General features: G+C 39.0%; 1 protein-coding gene across 3 annotated transcripts; it reads left to right on the top strand.

The window, feature by feature from the left end:
* The first annotated feature begins 6,937 nt into the window (after positions 1-6,937).
* Positions 6,938-15,720, top strand: EXOC1L (exocyst complex component 1 like). 3 transcript variants are annotated; one of them, XM_027676414.1, is made up of 4 exons: positions 6,938-7,074; positions 7,822-7,860; positions 10,603-10,733; positions 13,131-15,720. In XM_027676414.1, exons 1-4 carry the CDS (start codon positions 6,954-6,956, stop codon positions 13,392-13,394), a joined length of 555 nt encoding a protein of 184 aa, XP_027532215.1. In that variant the 5' UTR covers positions 6,938-6,953; the 3' UTR covers positions 13,395-15,720. The 3 variants fall into 3 exon arrangements, with proteins under 3 accessions (XP_027532215.1, XP_027532216.1, XP_027532217.1); XM_027676415.1 differs by lacking the exon at positions 7,822-7,860; XM_027676416.1 differs by lacking the exons at positions 6,938-7,074; positions 7,822-7,860 and adding an exon at positions 9,931-9,957.
* The last annotated feature ends 648 nt before the right edge of the window (positions 15,721-16,368 follow it).

A 16,368-nucleotide genomic window follows, 5' to 3' on the forward strand; every position in this document is an offset into this window, starting at 1 on the left:
GGTTAGAATTCTTTAAGTGCTGTAGTTTGGTATGCAAGAGATGAGACTTTATGACCACTATAGAAGTTGCGGCTCTGATTAGGGGCAGACCAGGACAATGAGCTAGATTGAGTTGATCCTGCTATGGGAAAGGTAAATGACCTACTAGTCTTGTGAGTAGTTTCATCTTTGAGTAGTTTCTTCCATGTGCATGACCCCAATTAAATTGGACAAAGCAGAACAGCCGTTTACCTTCATTTCAACGTTCCAGGAAGAGGAAGCTAGAAACTTGTCTAAGGTCAGATCACACAATCTGCAAATGCTGGGTCATTACATTTCAGTTAATTATCCTTATACTGAAGCCTTTACTTTAAAATTGACCAAAATTACTCTTCGACAACAGCAGCCACCTTTGAAAGCATTTGGAGATGTGTCCACCATTCCCTTACTACCTTTTTCCTATGAAAAATTAGATTTACTCTCAATATTTTTGTATTTTATTTCTTCTCTTAATGTATTTGACGTTAACTTTTTTGAGTAACTGACCAGATAAGAACTTATAAAGATCTATATAGAATAAAGTGTATTGTAAGCCACACAACTGTCAACTATACACTCATTCCCTAAATAAAATATCCATACAAACTACGCAGTTGTATAGATTCCCGACTCTATGAATTTTTAAAATATGGATTAGATATCCACCAGAAGTTTTAAGAGTGCTTTGCATCACGTTGATGTATTGATTTAAAATATAAATCCACATTAATCTGAAGTAATTGACTATCTACATTAATAATAATGTTCAATTTTCATGAGGGAAGAGAATGGTTCTTGTGCCAAGACAAATGAAATTTATTACTTGAGACTACGGAGGTAGAGATGAAAATCATTATTAAAAAGTATGAAGAAGCTTTTGACAAAATATCTGTTAAAGTTGCTCTGGGTAACTCTGGAAGAAAAAAATGCATTTATTGAAAAATTTACAAGAAAATGAGAACATAAAAGGGCATTTTGATTGGCATCACAACCTAATCTACTTCAAATGTAATTAACAAGATACTTCTTGACTTTTTGGTCAAAGTAAATCTCTACTGTGTGTTTCCTGTATTTTCATTAAACGTGCTGCCAAGAGTTACTGTTTTAAACATAGCTGTCAAAATCCTAAGATAAGCTTTCAAAAGCTTTCAGCTGTCAGAAGATTAATGGTCATTTGTATGACCAGAAACTCACAGGATTTCTTTTAACCTTTATTTTACTACATTTTTAACTTTATTCCTATCTTTAGGGTTTTACCTCCACAAAGAAAACTGCATGATATTGAATGAGTTATATTTGAATACCAAAGTGCTGAATCCATCATGCCAGGATTTTACACTGTTAATTAAATATGGCTCCAATTCATCAGAGTGTTATTAGGTGCTTGCTGAACAGGAACTTAAAATCTTATCATATATGTCAATTTAATTGAGGCCCTAATTTTTAGCTCATATGTTTAAAATTAAACATGTGTAAATTCTTCATAGACGAACTGGATACCTCATACTTTTGTGCTATGTTTCAAAATATTCTTCCCAACTCCATCCATAAAACAGCATCTGGTTACTATTCTATGAAGAACATGCGTGTATTTTCTGAATTGAAAAGGAAAGGAAAGCTTTGAATGGGGTGTTGGTATGGTCTGGGATCATCTATCCCAGTGAAGGTCATGATCATATTTTAAAGATGATAAACCAGTATAAAGTCAATATGAACTTGACAAATTTGAGCTTCAGTTAAATAAAAGCTCAAATAAACTCTTTTATCTCCTTTCTTCCAAGAAAAGAGAACAGTACTGCTTTTTTAAACCAAGTAATTACATCATACCATTAGAGACACCAGTCATATTTGGATTTTATTGCTCTTTACCAGAACGGATAAGATTTTGAGTCATCGGCTGTTTGAGCACCCATAGATCCTGAGGTTGGTATGAGACTCTTTTAATGGGTTCTCCAAAACACTCAGGAGAAAAGTAGTTCTACAAAAAGCATTTTAACCAACTGTCTTCTCCAGCATGTATTTCTATCTTCTATTTTAAAACTGAGTGATTCAAGCCGTACCTCACTGAATAGCACTTCTGCATGAAACACTGCTACCTCTGCTGCTTCAACAGTTTTCAGGACAAAATGAACCAGGTTGATGCTTCACTGCCAATAATTTTATTGGCATAGCTACCAAAACATGAATAACCAACCATAACTAGGAGCCAGATCATCTATAAATGTCAGTGGGGAAAGAGACCTGAGAAAAGTAAATCATTAGAAACAAGAGGGAGAAAAACAGGTGATGATCGTTCAGAACTAGTTTTCTGAAGTCAGTTTTGGAAACTGCTCTGTACAGCCAGTTCACTGTAGAATGCGATTTGTGATTTCTAGTTAATACTCTAAAATCCCAACTATGATGTTAAAAAAAGTCACCTGAAGACCTAAAGCTGTGAAGAATACTTACAGGTAATAAACTAAGTGTTATGAGAGAACCATCCCTGGCTGAAACCTCAAACAGAAACAGCAGCTATAGGAAAGTAAAGCGTAATTTAAATAAAATTGTAACATATTTTTCAGCTTACAGGGATCCTTTACAGCTCAGAGAAATTTTTCTTTATGTTGCATTTTCCTTCCCATTATTTCATAACATTGTCAAACAAGGAGCAATGGGAAAGGTGCTTCCAGAAAACACTGCTTTGTAAGGGTATGAATCTTGACAGGAATTGGGAGAAAGATCAAAGCCCCTGGAGGGCTTCAACATGCAGAACACAGTGAAGTCCCACCTAAACATGGTGACTGTTCTACTGTGTCAGTATTGACTACTCTGAAGCCCACCAAAATCAAAGAAAATTTTGCTATCGACTTAATGGGCTTTGGATCAAGCCTCAAGTAATCAAGTTACATACATATACTAATGTTCATTAGTAGACCCAAAGGAATATAGGGACCCACCATAAATACAGTTCCTAAAACTGGTGAATTTATTTTTACCACAACAGTGTGACTGAGAAACAATAAAGATTAAAGAGATTAATCCTTTTAGGACCTGCTACTATATCTGTTAATGTCCTGGGTACAGTAAAGAAAACTGTATTTCGACATCAGAAAAATTTTCAGGGCAAAGACAGGGCCAAAAGAAGGAGCAGAAGTAAGTAATATTTAACAGAAAGGTCCAAGACACTCCCCTGGTGACTACTTTATGTTGCAGACCTTTAGTCTTCCTTCCCTGTGAGCCTTGGTTAGGGGTTGTGTAGCTTTCATAGTCATCTATAATTCATCTATGTGGACAGTTAAGAGTAAACCCCAGTTAAATTTGGATGTAAAGTTGTTTGTGGTCCTGGTAACAATGAGCTTAGTTTGTTCTGGTTTATGTCTATATGATTCACATTCATGGGTGGGATTAGTTGAGGTAAGGATGGCTGGCAGGGATATTGGGTGCCAGAATGAGAAGCTGATCCCAGTCCAGGGTTACTGTATCCTTGCTGGTCAGGTAAATTACTACCCAACTGTTGCCTTTTAGACTGTTGGGATTTGTGCTTACACTATGATAGCTAAGATGGATCTCAAATATGTTGTAATAGAGGATGGGTGAATAAAGAATAAAAAAAATGAAGAGCAATAATGAATTACAATTTTTCAGTTTCCTATTAAAACATTTTACGTGAAAATCACCATTTTCTACCAGTTTACTCAGATAGGTTGGTTAATGTATCCTTTAAGAATGCAATAAAGGACATTGCAAAGTAATTTAATCTCTATAATAATCTTTAAAATACAATTTGAACACTTACCCAGCACGTACCACAGATGCTCAAGTCACTATGCAGGCAACATTCTTTGCATAAAGGGAAATCTAAGTAGGCATGGACAGAAGAAAGTAGGAGGTAGAGGTGCAGCTGAATATTCATTACTACTGCTCAGACAGCAGTTACTCAGCCCTAAAGCCTCACCTAAATGAAGTCATGGCTTTCAATGTAAAGCTCTGTTAACGCACAAATTTCTACTAGCCATGTACTAGTGACCAGTGGCACAATATTACTGTGCAAGAAGATCCAAAAAGAAAAAAGTCTAAGTCTAAGAGTATTAATATATCAAACCACAAAACAGTCCTATGAAAATGGAGGGAGAATGACTTACAGTTTGGTCAAACTGTGAAAAATGAAAATCTGACTCAAGAGAGAACAGATCTACACATCGCTTTTGTCTCAGCTCCATCACTTCCATGATACTAGTGATGCCTCATTGCCATCTCGGCAGTTCCTCCAGTACCTGCTGGGTATAACAAGGGAAAAACTGATTGAAAGTTCTTCCAGACCTGAAGATATTTTTCTGAGGGTACTTTTGTCTGTAATTTTCTTGCTTCACAACTGCAAAAAAAAAAAATAAAATATTCAAGCATCTGAAATGCAACATAAGCTACAGATTGGCTGAGTCATAATCAGCTTCCTAATGAGGACTCTGGCACCAAGCATGAACACTGAAACCTCCAGCCATGGCACTATTGACACTGGTGGTGAAGAACTGAAGGCATGAGCCTTGACAGTTCTGCCAACGCCTGGCAGAACAAGAGGGACCATAAACTGCAAGCCAATTTGTACACCAGTCCCATATTCAAGGCATGGCCAAGTATAAGACCTCAGGCTCACGCTACAGGCTTATCAAAGGGGTTTTATGTTAAAAATATACAAGGCTTCAAAAATCTGCCCGCCAGATTTATTAAAAGAGCATTCAGTTCTTTTTATATCTTGAAAGAGTGCACAGTAGAACACATTGCACACATTTCTCAGGAGGTTAAATAACACACTTTTACTGGTAAACTTTAAAAATTAAGGGAACTTGGCAAAAGTTTAAAGGGCAACATTCAACCAAAATAAAGCATTGCACAAAGCATTGATTTAGCACATGCTATCCCATACAACTTAGCAAAATCCAACCCATCCAGCTTTAAGTTACTCAAATATCAAGAAAGGAGATTAGGAGAAGAAGAAGAAATAAAGAAAGAGAGAGAAAAAAGGAGAATTATAGCTACCGCCTGGAGTCCCATGCAATTCCAGCTTCCATGTGTCCAGACAGTAGGGTCGTGACAATGTGGACACCTCATGGTGTTGGTTTTATTTGCTTTTCCCCCTGTGGTCATCCCCCCACCCTCCACCCTCCATCCCAGGTGAGACTTCTGGCCCACTGGCCACTCTGAGGCTGGGTTAGGGGCTCTAGGGGCTGTGGTGTGGGGCAGTGCTCCCAGTGCCCAGTGATTGACAGCTGCTCTGAGCTGGCCAAGGAGGCTCCAAGGGGCTGGGATATGGAGCAGGGCACCTTTGTGAAATGTGACCTGTCCCTTCCCCACACATACACACTTGAATTGGTCTGAGGCAATAATTAATCTAATAATCCAGTGTCTCACACCAAGTCGTCAAAGTTGTAAGCAGGCATCTGGATATCTCTGTGTCCCAGCTATCCAGTGGAAGGTCTCCAAAACAAGGCATTTTCCTCATATGCTGTTGTCTTGATTTGGAAGTGAGCATCGTGCTCTTTTCCTAAAACAAGCCTTTGAAGGTAAGAGATTAAATCTGTCCTTAAGCCCCATACTTACAAAATATGTCAAGAACCTGAAACTTCGAGTAACTTTACCCTCCCAAATCAGAGATGAAAATTAATCTATATATCTAGGAATCACAACTGTGTTTCTAAACACATGGGACCAAAAGAGAGCAGAATAACCCAAAAGGTTCTAGTTTCTTTTCTATCCCTTTCCCACTTGTCAATCTAATATGCTTAGTATTTATTGCAGAGATAATTTTACATCAACATCATTTTACCCTAATTCCATTTTCTTTCACATCATCAAAGCACCACATAGACCTACGTCACTAAATAATTCTATTATTGTAATTTTTTAAAAAATCCTCAGATTTTAAACCTTACCTTACTTTAGCACTCAGTTTCATTCTAAGGCTAGATTCCTTTCTAAGTTGCATTGAGACCATAAAAATGAGAAACTCAATAAGGTATTCAGACACACCAAGCTTGAGGACAAGAAGAGAACATCCAGCTTCTAGTAGCAGCCAGAAATGAGTCCAAAAGGAAAACTCTAACACAGGCTACCATGGATACTGAAATTAGAAGAGCACCTACCTCCAGAAACTTTACTCACACACCTTCAGAATGGCAGGAACAACCAAAATTTCTGCAAATATACTCATGTTTGATGTGAAAGGGCCCTCACATATGTAAACGTTCTGGGGATGGTAGTTTCTCCTGGTGCCCACTTTGCACCTGCCCTCTGAGACTCCTCTAGAGGTGATTTCACTTTCCGTTTACAAGGAGTATATAAGGCACAAGGTAATTTCCCCCTTAACGCTATTTATACTCATAATATTAGTGTACGAACAGTGGTGACAGCCATAAGGCTATCTAATTCCTTTATAAATTCCACCAACTCTTTCATCCACTGATACAAAAATTGCGCTGACAATTCTCTTTCTCGGTAAACTGCCTTTAGCGTGATTGCTTTGCGTCCCTTCCTCGCTCGTTCTCTCGTCCTCCTCCTCCTCCCGGCCGGGGGACAGACCGGGCGGGCACCTGGACGGCATCTCTACCGGGACCTCACTGTGACACCGGCGGGGCCGCGCAGCCGGTCCCGGACCCCTCCGATGGGAGCGTCCCGCTGGCACACGGAGGGAGGGCGGGCGCGGGGCGGGGAGATGCGCGGACCGGCCTCCTCCGGCGCCGGCGGCCGAAGCTTTAACGGGGGTGCCCCGGCGGCGTGGAGAGTTGTCCGTGCGGGAGCGGTGCCCCGCCGGGGTCGGTGCCGGCCATGCCCCCCCCGCGCCCCGCGGCCCCGCGCGGCCGGGGCGCAGCCTCCGCCTCGGAGCGCCGCGGGTGCCCGGCGCGGCGCGGCGGCTGCGGGGCGCGGGGGCACAGCGCCCGCCGCTGAGCGGCTCCGCGGGTGCCATGTCCTCGCTGGTGAAGGAGGACCTGGCGAAGAGGCTGTTCGGCCCCCGGCGGCAAAGGCTGCACGAGTTCATCGAGGTGGAGGGCGCGGGTGCCCAGCGCTACTACCTGTGCGCCGCAGGTGCGGGGGCAGCTGCCGGGCGCGAGTGGGTCTGCGACGGGAGGCGGGCGCGGGTGGGTGCATGGGGATGCAGAGTGCGCGTACCTGGGCGAGCGAGGGAGCGGGAGCACCCGCCGGGACGGAGCAGGCAGCGGGAAGCGCCTCGGCGGGGTGCGGCCGCCACCGCGTCCCGCTCCACCGCTCCCCAGCAGGGCACAGAGCCGAGCTCGCTGCCTCCGCATCGCCAGCAACCCCCGAAAAGGCGTTTGCTCCGGTTTCTGATTCACACGGGCTCGAGGTTTGACACCAGCGGAGAAATGTGACTCTTGCAGGACAACTGGTGGCAGCGCGCAGTCCATGGCAGTGCTGTGAGCGTCGGATCTGCTCTGAAAAGATCAAACCCTTACTATAGTTCTAATCGGGTTTGCGTAGGAAAGCGTAACAATGCATTAACATTGCAGGAAACATTTGTCATTTTAAAAGCTTTTGCACTATCCCCCATCTTGGTCTAATGTTCTACATACTGTCCCAATTACATCAGGAACAACAAACTAGATTTGTGGTTTAAGTAAATACACATTAGAGTTAGCAATTAGGACAAACTGTGAGTAAAACAAGATTGCTGTGAGTGGTAATTATCTGACTACTTCCTAAATTTTTTTCCAAGGGAATCTGTTTTATAGAGGTTTTAGAACAACGTTTCAGACAAACTGGTTTGTTGGGGTGTTTTTTTGTTTGTTTGAGTGTTTTTTTTAATTATTATTTCAGAACACTGGAAGATACTCAAAACCAGAAATTATGTCATCTGTAAGTAGTTAGGTTGAAGTGAACGATTCTTCCGGTCTCTTTCCTCTTCAGGTTCAAAATATGTAACAGGTAGAAATAATCTGTGTACTCAAGAGATGGATTGGGTTAGCATCTGATATTCTGTGATCATTATCTTTCTAAACATCTTATGTCCTTAGAATATATGAGTTGTCTTACAGATTATCAGAAATACTGAGCAAGCTATGTTCCCTGTACTCCCATAATGTTGGTAGAACAAGCTTTGTATTTTAGAACTGTAAAAATAGTTTTAAGAAATGAATTCTGGAGTATCATAGAGCTTCTAAATGTACCGAAATACCAACCTCACTCATAGTTTATGAAACAGTCCAGCAGAAGTATGGTTAGCTGCATGTAGTAAATCTAAATATTTCCCTGTTGTGAAACATCCAAAGAGGAGGAATAACGTTATGCACCTTTACTAAAAACTTCAGTTTAAGGTAGAAGAGGCCATTAAAGAAAGCCTCTAATCAGATTAACTGATTGGAAGTCTTTAAAGACATGAAGGAAAATTTATGTAGAGTATTAAGAGTGGGATCTCTCCAGTAGTCAATATTAAAGTCTCTTATTATATACAGACACAGTCAAGTAAGTGGTGAGTAGAATGGAAATCTGATTCTGAAAGATGGGTTGCATCTGGCTGCCAGCAGCTACTGTATTCCACTGTGATTCTGTAGGAGCAAAACACATTATCTTAAAATCTATCCCTGCAATGCAACCTCTGTGTATTCCTGTTCATTTCAAATTACCATAGCAAAAAATAAAAAAATATCACTCAAGCTATAGGCAAAACTTCAGAGGTCTATGCCTTTTGAAATCTGTATTACAACAAAATCCTGGTGTGGGTAACTGAGGAATCTCATTTTTGTGCCAACATTATTTCCTTTCCTTTTCACAGCAGCAAGTCCCAGTTCTTGCGTGAAGGTAATAGTATCCTTTCACTGAAACTTTCATAAACCCCAGAAGAACATAAGGCTGAAATGCAATCCCATTCAGAGGTTTTCACAACCCGGTATTGGTATGCCCAAGAAAGAATGGTAGGAATAGCATTGTATTGTCCAACAGAGACGCTGAAAAAACTGTTTAGTCCATGGAAGACTTTAAGAAATAGTTTGTGCTCTGTGAAGGCATTACCATAGCTGTGCCCTCCTCAAGAAAAGCTTTTAGAACTTAATAGACTGACATGGTAGATCTGAGGTCATGTTCTATATATTTTTTTTCTTTGACTCTTTTAACCGAGTGCAAGAACAAGCAATATGTAAAATACAGGAAAAGTAAATTTATTTATTTTTAATTGAAACTAGTCCACCCAAATTTCACCACTGGGCAGGACGTGCTCCTGGTTTCATTATTCCTAACACATCTGTGCTCTGTCCTTATGTCATAGGATTTCTGTCGTCTGAGAGGTAGAGCAGTGGCAGTGTGAGGGACCTGGGGTCCACTAGGACATCCCTTTGTGTTTCTGACAGGACTGGGGGCTTTTGGACTTGGGCTTGTTTCCTTTTGTTTTAACTCTGAGGAAGACAATATATTTCCAATCAACAAAAAAAAAATGGGAGAAACTGAAAGTATGAAGACAACTTCCTAAGATTGGTCTATTAGATTTGCTTGCAAATGAAAATGATTTTAACTTATCCACCACAGTGGTGGTCTTTTGGTCTTTTTTTTTTTAATAAAAAACCTTCAAGCAACTCTGCTTGATAGGACTAGAAAACATACATCCTTTGTTCGTCTTTATTTAATAACCGTTTTCTTATAAGCAGGTGAGAAGCAAGAGAAGTTTTAACAAGAGTAAGATAAAACTGGTCGAGTTTCAAAATGGGTTTTCAAAAATTCAGGTAGTATTTACAAATAAAAGAATTTTGCACCTGTGTTTCTAGCCTCGTGCTATGGTGTCAAAATGCTCCTGCTAGACATAGGTGACATCTCGCCCTTAACTTAGGCTACCAGATGGCTTGGGGATGTCTCCTGCCCTGCAGCCATCAGCAGCTGGATGTGCAGGAGATTGTTCAGGCTCTGGTGCTTTTCACACTCATCATTGTGTGTTACGGAAATCCAGACTCCTACACAGCACTCAATGTAATCAATTAATCATGGTAGTTACTGCACAGAGTGTCTTCATGTTCTTTTTTATCTAATTTCCTGCCTACGTTGGAAAATAGTAATTTCTATAAAGTCAGCACTGGACAACTTGAAGCTTTAAGAAAATTTTTAAATGTTATTTTTGTGAAGTGGCCTAATTATATATTATATAGAGAAATAAGAGTTTTGCTTTAAAAAAGTAATGGCTACATAAGAGAACTTCCTCTACAGAATGGAAAGTGTAGCACAAGTCATGTAAATACAGAGCCTTGGTAGAAGTTTTGCAGCATCCCAAAAAGACTGCCTCTCAAACCATAAGTGCAGATCCAGTGCCAGAACTAGGCTTCTTGGCACTGCTAGTGAATTTACATGAAAGGCTTTTGAACAGACAAGACTCTTTTCACAGGCTGGGTAAGGTAAACCCTAGATCTACTGAAAAACCTAGATCTACTAAAAGACTAAAAATATGGAGATATTCCTACTACCTGGGCAAAAAAAAACTATTAAGTCAGTATAAGCCTATACAGCCCTGCCTGTCATGATTTAAAGTTATTATCTGAAATGTAGTTTAATTAAGCCTTCTATTATCAGAACTTTGCATAAGTACTTGCCTGCATATCTAAACTATTTTTTTTCTTGCAGTGACTACAAGTAAAGAAGTAGAAATATGTATGGTGAAACACTGGCGAGTGAATCGAGAGGAGAAATACGAAATAGTTGAAAAGTGGTTTTTGAAAGATCTGGAGATGATTGATGGAAAAGAAGCAGATACTGTAAGTGTTACGTACTATTAAATACATAGATTATAATTTTCTTGTGTTGCAATTTAGGATAAAAGTATTAAAACGTATTATCTGAAAAATTAAGTTATGTTACCAACGAATTTTTGTTTTATTGCATGTGAGAGGCTCCACATCACATTTTCACTGTTGCAAGAGAAGAGGAAGGAGAGATTTTTGTGTTTATTGTGATCGTCTTCATCTCTCTGGTTGAGACCTGAGGCAGAAGCTGGTTGTTTTCTAATTTGTTAACTATAACTGGCAATAAAAGTTGTCCACCTGGAGCTCCCAGTGTAAACTGCAGTTAATGCCATAGATTTTAAAGTGTATTTGAAAACAAAATTTTGTTAAATATTTCTATGGAGACTGTGACACTCTTATTTGAATGTTTGAACTTGGTCTCTATGTGACAAAGTCAACATGTAAAATACAGTACAAGTGCATTGCTTGGTGTAGCAGCTCACAAAATTGTGTCTTTCACACAGTCTCAGGTTACTTGAATCAATTCAGTATTTGTCTATTTGTGTGTGTAAATATGAAACAGTTTTGGCTAGATCAGGCTGACCTTGCTGCTAAAAAAGTCCTAATCTCTCAGATACAGCTTCAGAAGGGTAAAATGAGGCTGCAGTAGGACAACTCCAAAACTAGAATGAAATCCAATTTTACAAAGCTAGAAGAACATATTGAGGAGAATATCTTCTTTGTATGTGTGAAAAGACATTTTAACAGTTGTCTGTGTATAATAAATGTAGTCCAGGAAAAAAATAATTTTTTCCCCTTTGAAAGTGCTTTCAAGTGAATGTGAAATAGAATTCAGATTACATAAAGCTAATGAAAGAGAAATCAAGAGCCCACGAGAAATGTTTCAGAGCTTTATTCCAAGGAAATGACAAATTGGGGTTGTTCTCATTCTGTTGATGCCTGCTGAGCTGGTGCTACGAAAAAAATCTAGGAGCCGTTTAGCTGGGGTGAGATAAGAAAGGGTTTAATTATGCCAAGGCAAATAGATGTTACACGACGCGCGCCCTGGGCTGTGCCCGAGATGTTACATTTATAACAATATCTGGCCAATCCCAAGTGTGTCTACCCTCTAACTTTTGGCCTGGTCCACCCCCTGGCCCGCCTCTCGGAATTGGGTCTGGGGTGCTTTTTGGGACCCCTTCTTCATCATTCTTCATCATTCTTCATCATCTTCGGGGTACAGGAGCAGGGTGACCCAGTTCTTTGACTCTGTCCTGCAGTTTAGGCCAAGATACAAGCGTTCTCCAAACAAGACAGGCTTACCTTGACTAAAAGACTAAACATCATCTACTGGATATGGGGGTAGGGTGATAGGGGGGTATGGAATGGGGTGAGATGATTAAGGAATGTATAAACTAAAGGGTACTACGGGAGGAGGGAGAAAGGGGTTTGTTTCTAAAATCTACTTCTATTACCTATAAAACTTATAAGGTAGAAAAATAAAAATCATTATGGGCTTAAGGCATCACTGTCCTGTGCACATGGTCCTCAAGACTAAAAAGAGGAATGTGGGAAACAGAGGAGGTGAACTCTGCTTCAGAGTACCCCCGCACCCTGTGAGCTCTTAGCAGTTTAGGCCAGAAGGGAAAAAAAGACAAAACTAAGAATCCTTTACATCCCCTCTTCAAGTTATCTTGCTCCTGAAAATGTTCCTGTCCTTTCCCAAGCCAAAGGCAGCCAGAGGATTTCCTTATCACTTGCTGCATGAATTCAACCTTTTTTTTCTGAAGTGTTGTGCTAAAATATACCTCAGAGATGATTCAGCCTTTCACAACTTGGATGATCAAAATCTGTCTCATTTTTGGTTAAAGAAAAGCCTAAATGAACCTCAAACTTGTAATTATAGGGTGATTAACACTGCTATAAATGTTCATAATAGGTATTCATATCCATGGAATTTAGCAGAATTTAGCTGCTGCTAAATTAATTAATTGTGCCGAAGAAAGCACCAAGAAATACAATTAAGGCAGAAAGACCCAATCAATACTATTCTTCTGACAGACATAGATAGTTATAGTCTAAGGCAAGTGCTTTTCATATAGTGTGTTTTAGGCAACATGACAAATTGGTTTGTTTCAAAACAAGATTGTATAATCTCAATAAATGGCAGCATATTGGTTGAATAAACTTTGAAAGTTTTACACAAAATTCCCAATGGCAAAGAATTACATCTAATTTTATGCTGCTGCTTTTTAAAGGTATAAAAGACCACTTAAGATGAATAGCAGAAATATGCAAAGTACTTTAGAGCCCATCAGAGAAAAAGCCCTGCAGGTAGCTGAGCAGAGAGCAACAGATTGCCATTTTAAGACTGTAACGCATGTAATAATTTCACTATCTCTCAATTTTATTCCTCTTTTTTTTTTTTAGGATAATCCATATTTTGATATGCACTTCCACAAGGTCTACAATATGGAGGCATATAGTTGTGCATCTAAATATACCTTTGCTCGAACACTAAGCAATCTGAATGCAATGTACCTTAAGAAGGACTTGAAGATTGTGAACTTTGATGACACCTACCTAAATGATGATTCAATCTGGTCATCCAATAATAGGGATTGCTTAGTAGTTATGAGGATGTGCTTCTATGCTTCCAACCTTTTATGTCTCTCCCTGTGTCCTTTGTCCTGAAGATGCATTTTCTAACATTAAGGTGACTGGTTGACTTTCACTGACCAGCATTTCACAAACCATCGATCAAAAAGATAGTAAGTGATATGCAGTATCTGCTTTTTAAGTTTACGTGTCAGTAAAAAATGGAGCATACTTTTTACACAAACAATTGACCATTTATATATATTGGGAGGGCCTCATTCTAGCAAATACTTACAAATACGTGAGACTTACAATGTAGAAACAGTAATTCTCACGGTCACTAGTGATTGCTTTTGTAAGTAGAGCTCAGCATTTGCTTATATATTCATAGAGGTATAGATTATCTTTCATTAATAGCTGAAATCATTTTACAGCATTAAGATCATAAACAGTTAATATATATCCTAGAAGTAGAAAAAAGAAAGCAACCAATTGAGGTCTGTATAAGAATGATGCACATTTCCATTTTCAAATGTGTTAAAATGCAGAACTCTATTAAAGAAATCATACCTACATCCATATAAGAATCCAACCCTCATCCTGATGAATCGGGGTATTGCATTTAGGTACCATGGGACCAACTTTTTACCTATGCAATTATATTATTTTTCCTACAGAACATTTACTGTGCCCTTTGGCCTTCACATTTGTGGTACTGTCTCAGATAATAAATGTTCTTAAGCAGCATTGCTTTATTGGTCACACCTTTCAGAACTTTTGTATCATTAAAGTCTCCTTTCTAGCACTTCAGTGCTTATAAAAGGGCAAGGTTAAGGAACAGAAATTGTTTATGTCTCTACCTGTGGACCAAGAGATAACAAAATACTATGTAAACAATAGTTGTTGGCTACTACACTTACTTTGTAGGAAAGTGATAGACTTTTCAAAATTCATAGAATTAAGAGAGTTATTTTCACCAGTTTTTAGCTAATGTTAGCATATCCAGTGCACTACTTAGAGTTACATTTACCATGGAGTGGAGCCTACTTGAATGTTTGGAACATCTCATAAAAAGTAACAGCTGGACTTGTGATAGTAGTATATTACAGGAGAAACAGAGGATGGATTGAAGCTGTATTGAAGCAGGAGCTGAAGGGGAACAATGTTAACAGTAAGAAGCACAGTGATACTGCCTGATGTCAGTCAGCAATGCTAGTTGGCTGTTCATCCCGTAATCAATAAAGAAATGCCAACCCAGAAGGTAATTCAGAGAAGCTTCTGGTCAGAACATCCTGCAGAAGAAAATCACTTTCTGTTTTGGCAGCCAAGAGAGTACAGGAAGGCTAGCTGTGGACTAAACCAGGTGTGGACCTAAAGCTGACTGATGACAGCTCCTAGGAAATCAGAGGCTGGTTCATGTCCCCTCTCAGCACCTGCCATCTGTACAACTGGATAGTCACACAAGGATACTGTGACTTGTACTTTGCTGTTGTCTTTCACATGAACTCCCAGCTTTGAAAACATTTGTGCAAATGTACTTTGGATTCAAAATTCAGATAACAACCAATAAATGAGAATATATTTGAAAAACTATAAAATGTACAGCTTTCTACTTTTAAAATGTTACCCTATTGCGTGTATATAGGAAAGGCCATACCTTTGATTAGCTAATCTTCAGAACTTATATATTTATTCTAGGTAAATGTTGCAAATTACATGCATTCTAACACAAATCTTAGTAATTATGTATATCATGACAGTTGTGAGGGTAGTTTCTGTGGGTAACATATCCTCTGGAACTTGTAAGAACTTAAGTCTTTAATTTGCCACCTACATACTGTTAAAGAGAAGGATTGTATTTATAGTAATTGTTTGTGAAAATCAGTTGTTCTTTTGAGAATGTCTTTGGGATAATCCACTGCCAGTATGTGTGTTGTGACATTTGATTATTGGCTACAAGAAGTATGTGCCTAACATCCAGGTTCCACAAAACCATCTTCAATAGCAAGTGTAATTCATGCTACTGCTATGCCCGATACATTGTCTTGTTTGAACCATGTATTAATTGTTGAGATCACAATGTTTTCTGTAATGTGTACAAGTTCTTTGCTTAATAGGGACAAGGAAATGTTTGCTGGGTAGAAAAGCTTCTATCATTCATCTCGTAATTGTAATAAAGACATATAACCTCTAAAAATGAGCACTTCAGATCACTCTTCTGAAATAAAGTACCTATATAGGGAATTCCTGACCCAATAATTGTCTGTATCATGTTAGAAGCTGATGATAGCTAAAAAATTACTACAATATTCAGCCACATTTAATGGACTTTCTTTGGTAGTTTATATGTTTTTATTCTTGTACTGTATAAACAGTAAATTGACTATATTAGAAGACAAATAAACCTGCATTTTATGTGGAATAATACGCAATTAAAGTCTGTATGGCATTTCTTCTGTCTAATAACATAGTATTTCAGACATGCTTCACTAAGTAATCAGATTAAACTGAAGGAAAATTAAAAAAGCTACATTGTCCCTGTCAATTATTTCAGTTATTATCCAAAGGAAAAATACAAGATCTTTGAGGATCTAATCTAGGGACTCCTTATTTTTACAGAGTTCTTTGTAAGATGTGAACTACCAAGACACTGTATAATTGCCTGATCGTGAGGTGCTGGAGACTATCACTTTGTGGTGAGTATGGCATAGCTGCACCACAGGACACAGAGAATATGCTGTTACAAATGGAAAAGACCTGACAGGCTAAATAGTCCATCTTTCAGTTAATGCAGAGTTATTTCCTACATCACATTTCCTGACCTTGGATAAGTAGAATGTAGTTTGAAACACAGTATCAGGGGTTTATCTAGTTCTCCTGGAAGTCTTCTCCAAAATTGGATAGGAACAAACTCTTGTGAATAAATAAAGCTGTTGCATTCTTATAAAAGGTTTCAGCTACATGATGGAGTGAATTAATACTTGAGATTGTGGATGTAATGCAGATTTTCTTCAGAAGATGGGAATCGCTATCAGCCTTATCTGTTACAGAGAAAAGAAAATACGTGGCA

This window comes from Neopelma chrysocephalum, unplaced genomic scaffold (assembly GCF_003984885.1).
Source record: "Neopelma chrysocephalum unplaced genomic scaffold, ASM398488v2 Primary Assembly neopelma1_42, whole genome shotgun sequence".
Classification (NCBI taxonomy): domain Eukaryota; kingdom Metazoa; phylum Chordata; class Aves; order Passeriformes; family Pipridae; genus Neopelma; species Neopelma chrysocephalum.

Excerpts from the sequence above, each read along its gene's own strand:
- EXOC1L (XM_027676414.1), top strand. The coding sequence starts at position 6,954 with ATGTCCTCGCTGGTGAAGGAGGACCTGGCGAAGAGGCTGTTCGGCCCC. Across the intron at positions 7,075-7,821 it reads CTACTACCTGTGCGCCGCAG|AACACTGGAAGATACTCAAA; the intron begins GTGCGGGGGCAG and ends TTATTATTTCAG. Across the intron at positions 7,861-10,602 it reads AACCAGAAATTATGTCATCT|TGACTACAAGTAAAGAAGTA; the intron begins GTAAGTAGTTAG and ends TTTTTCTTGCAG.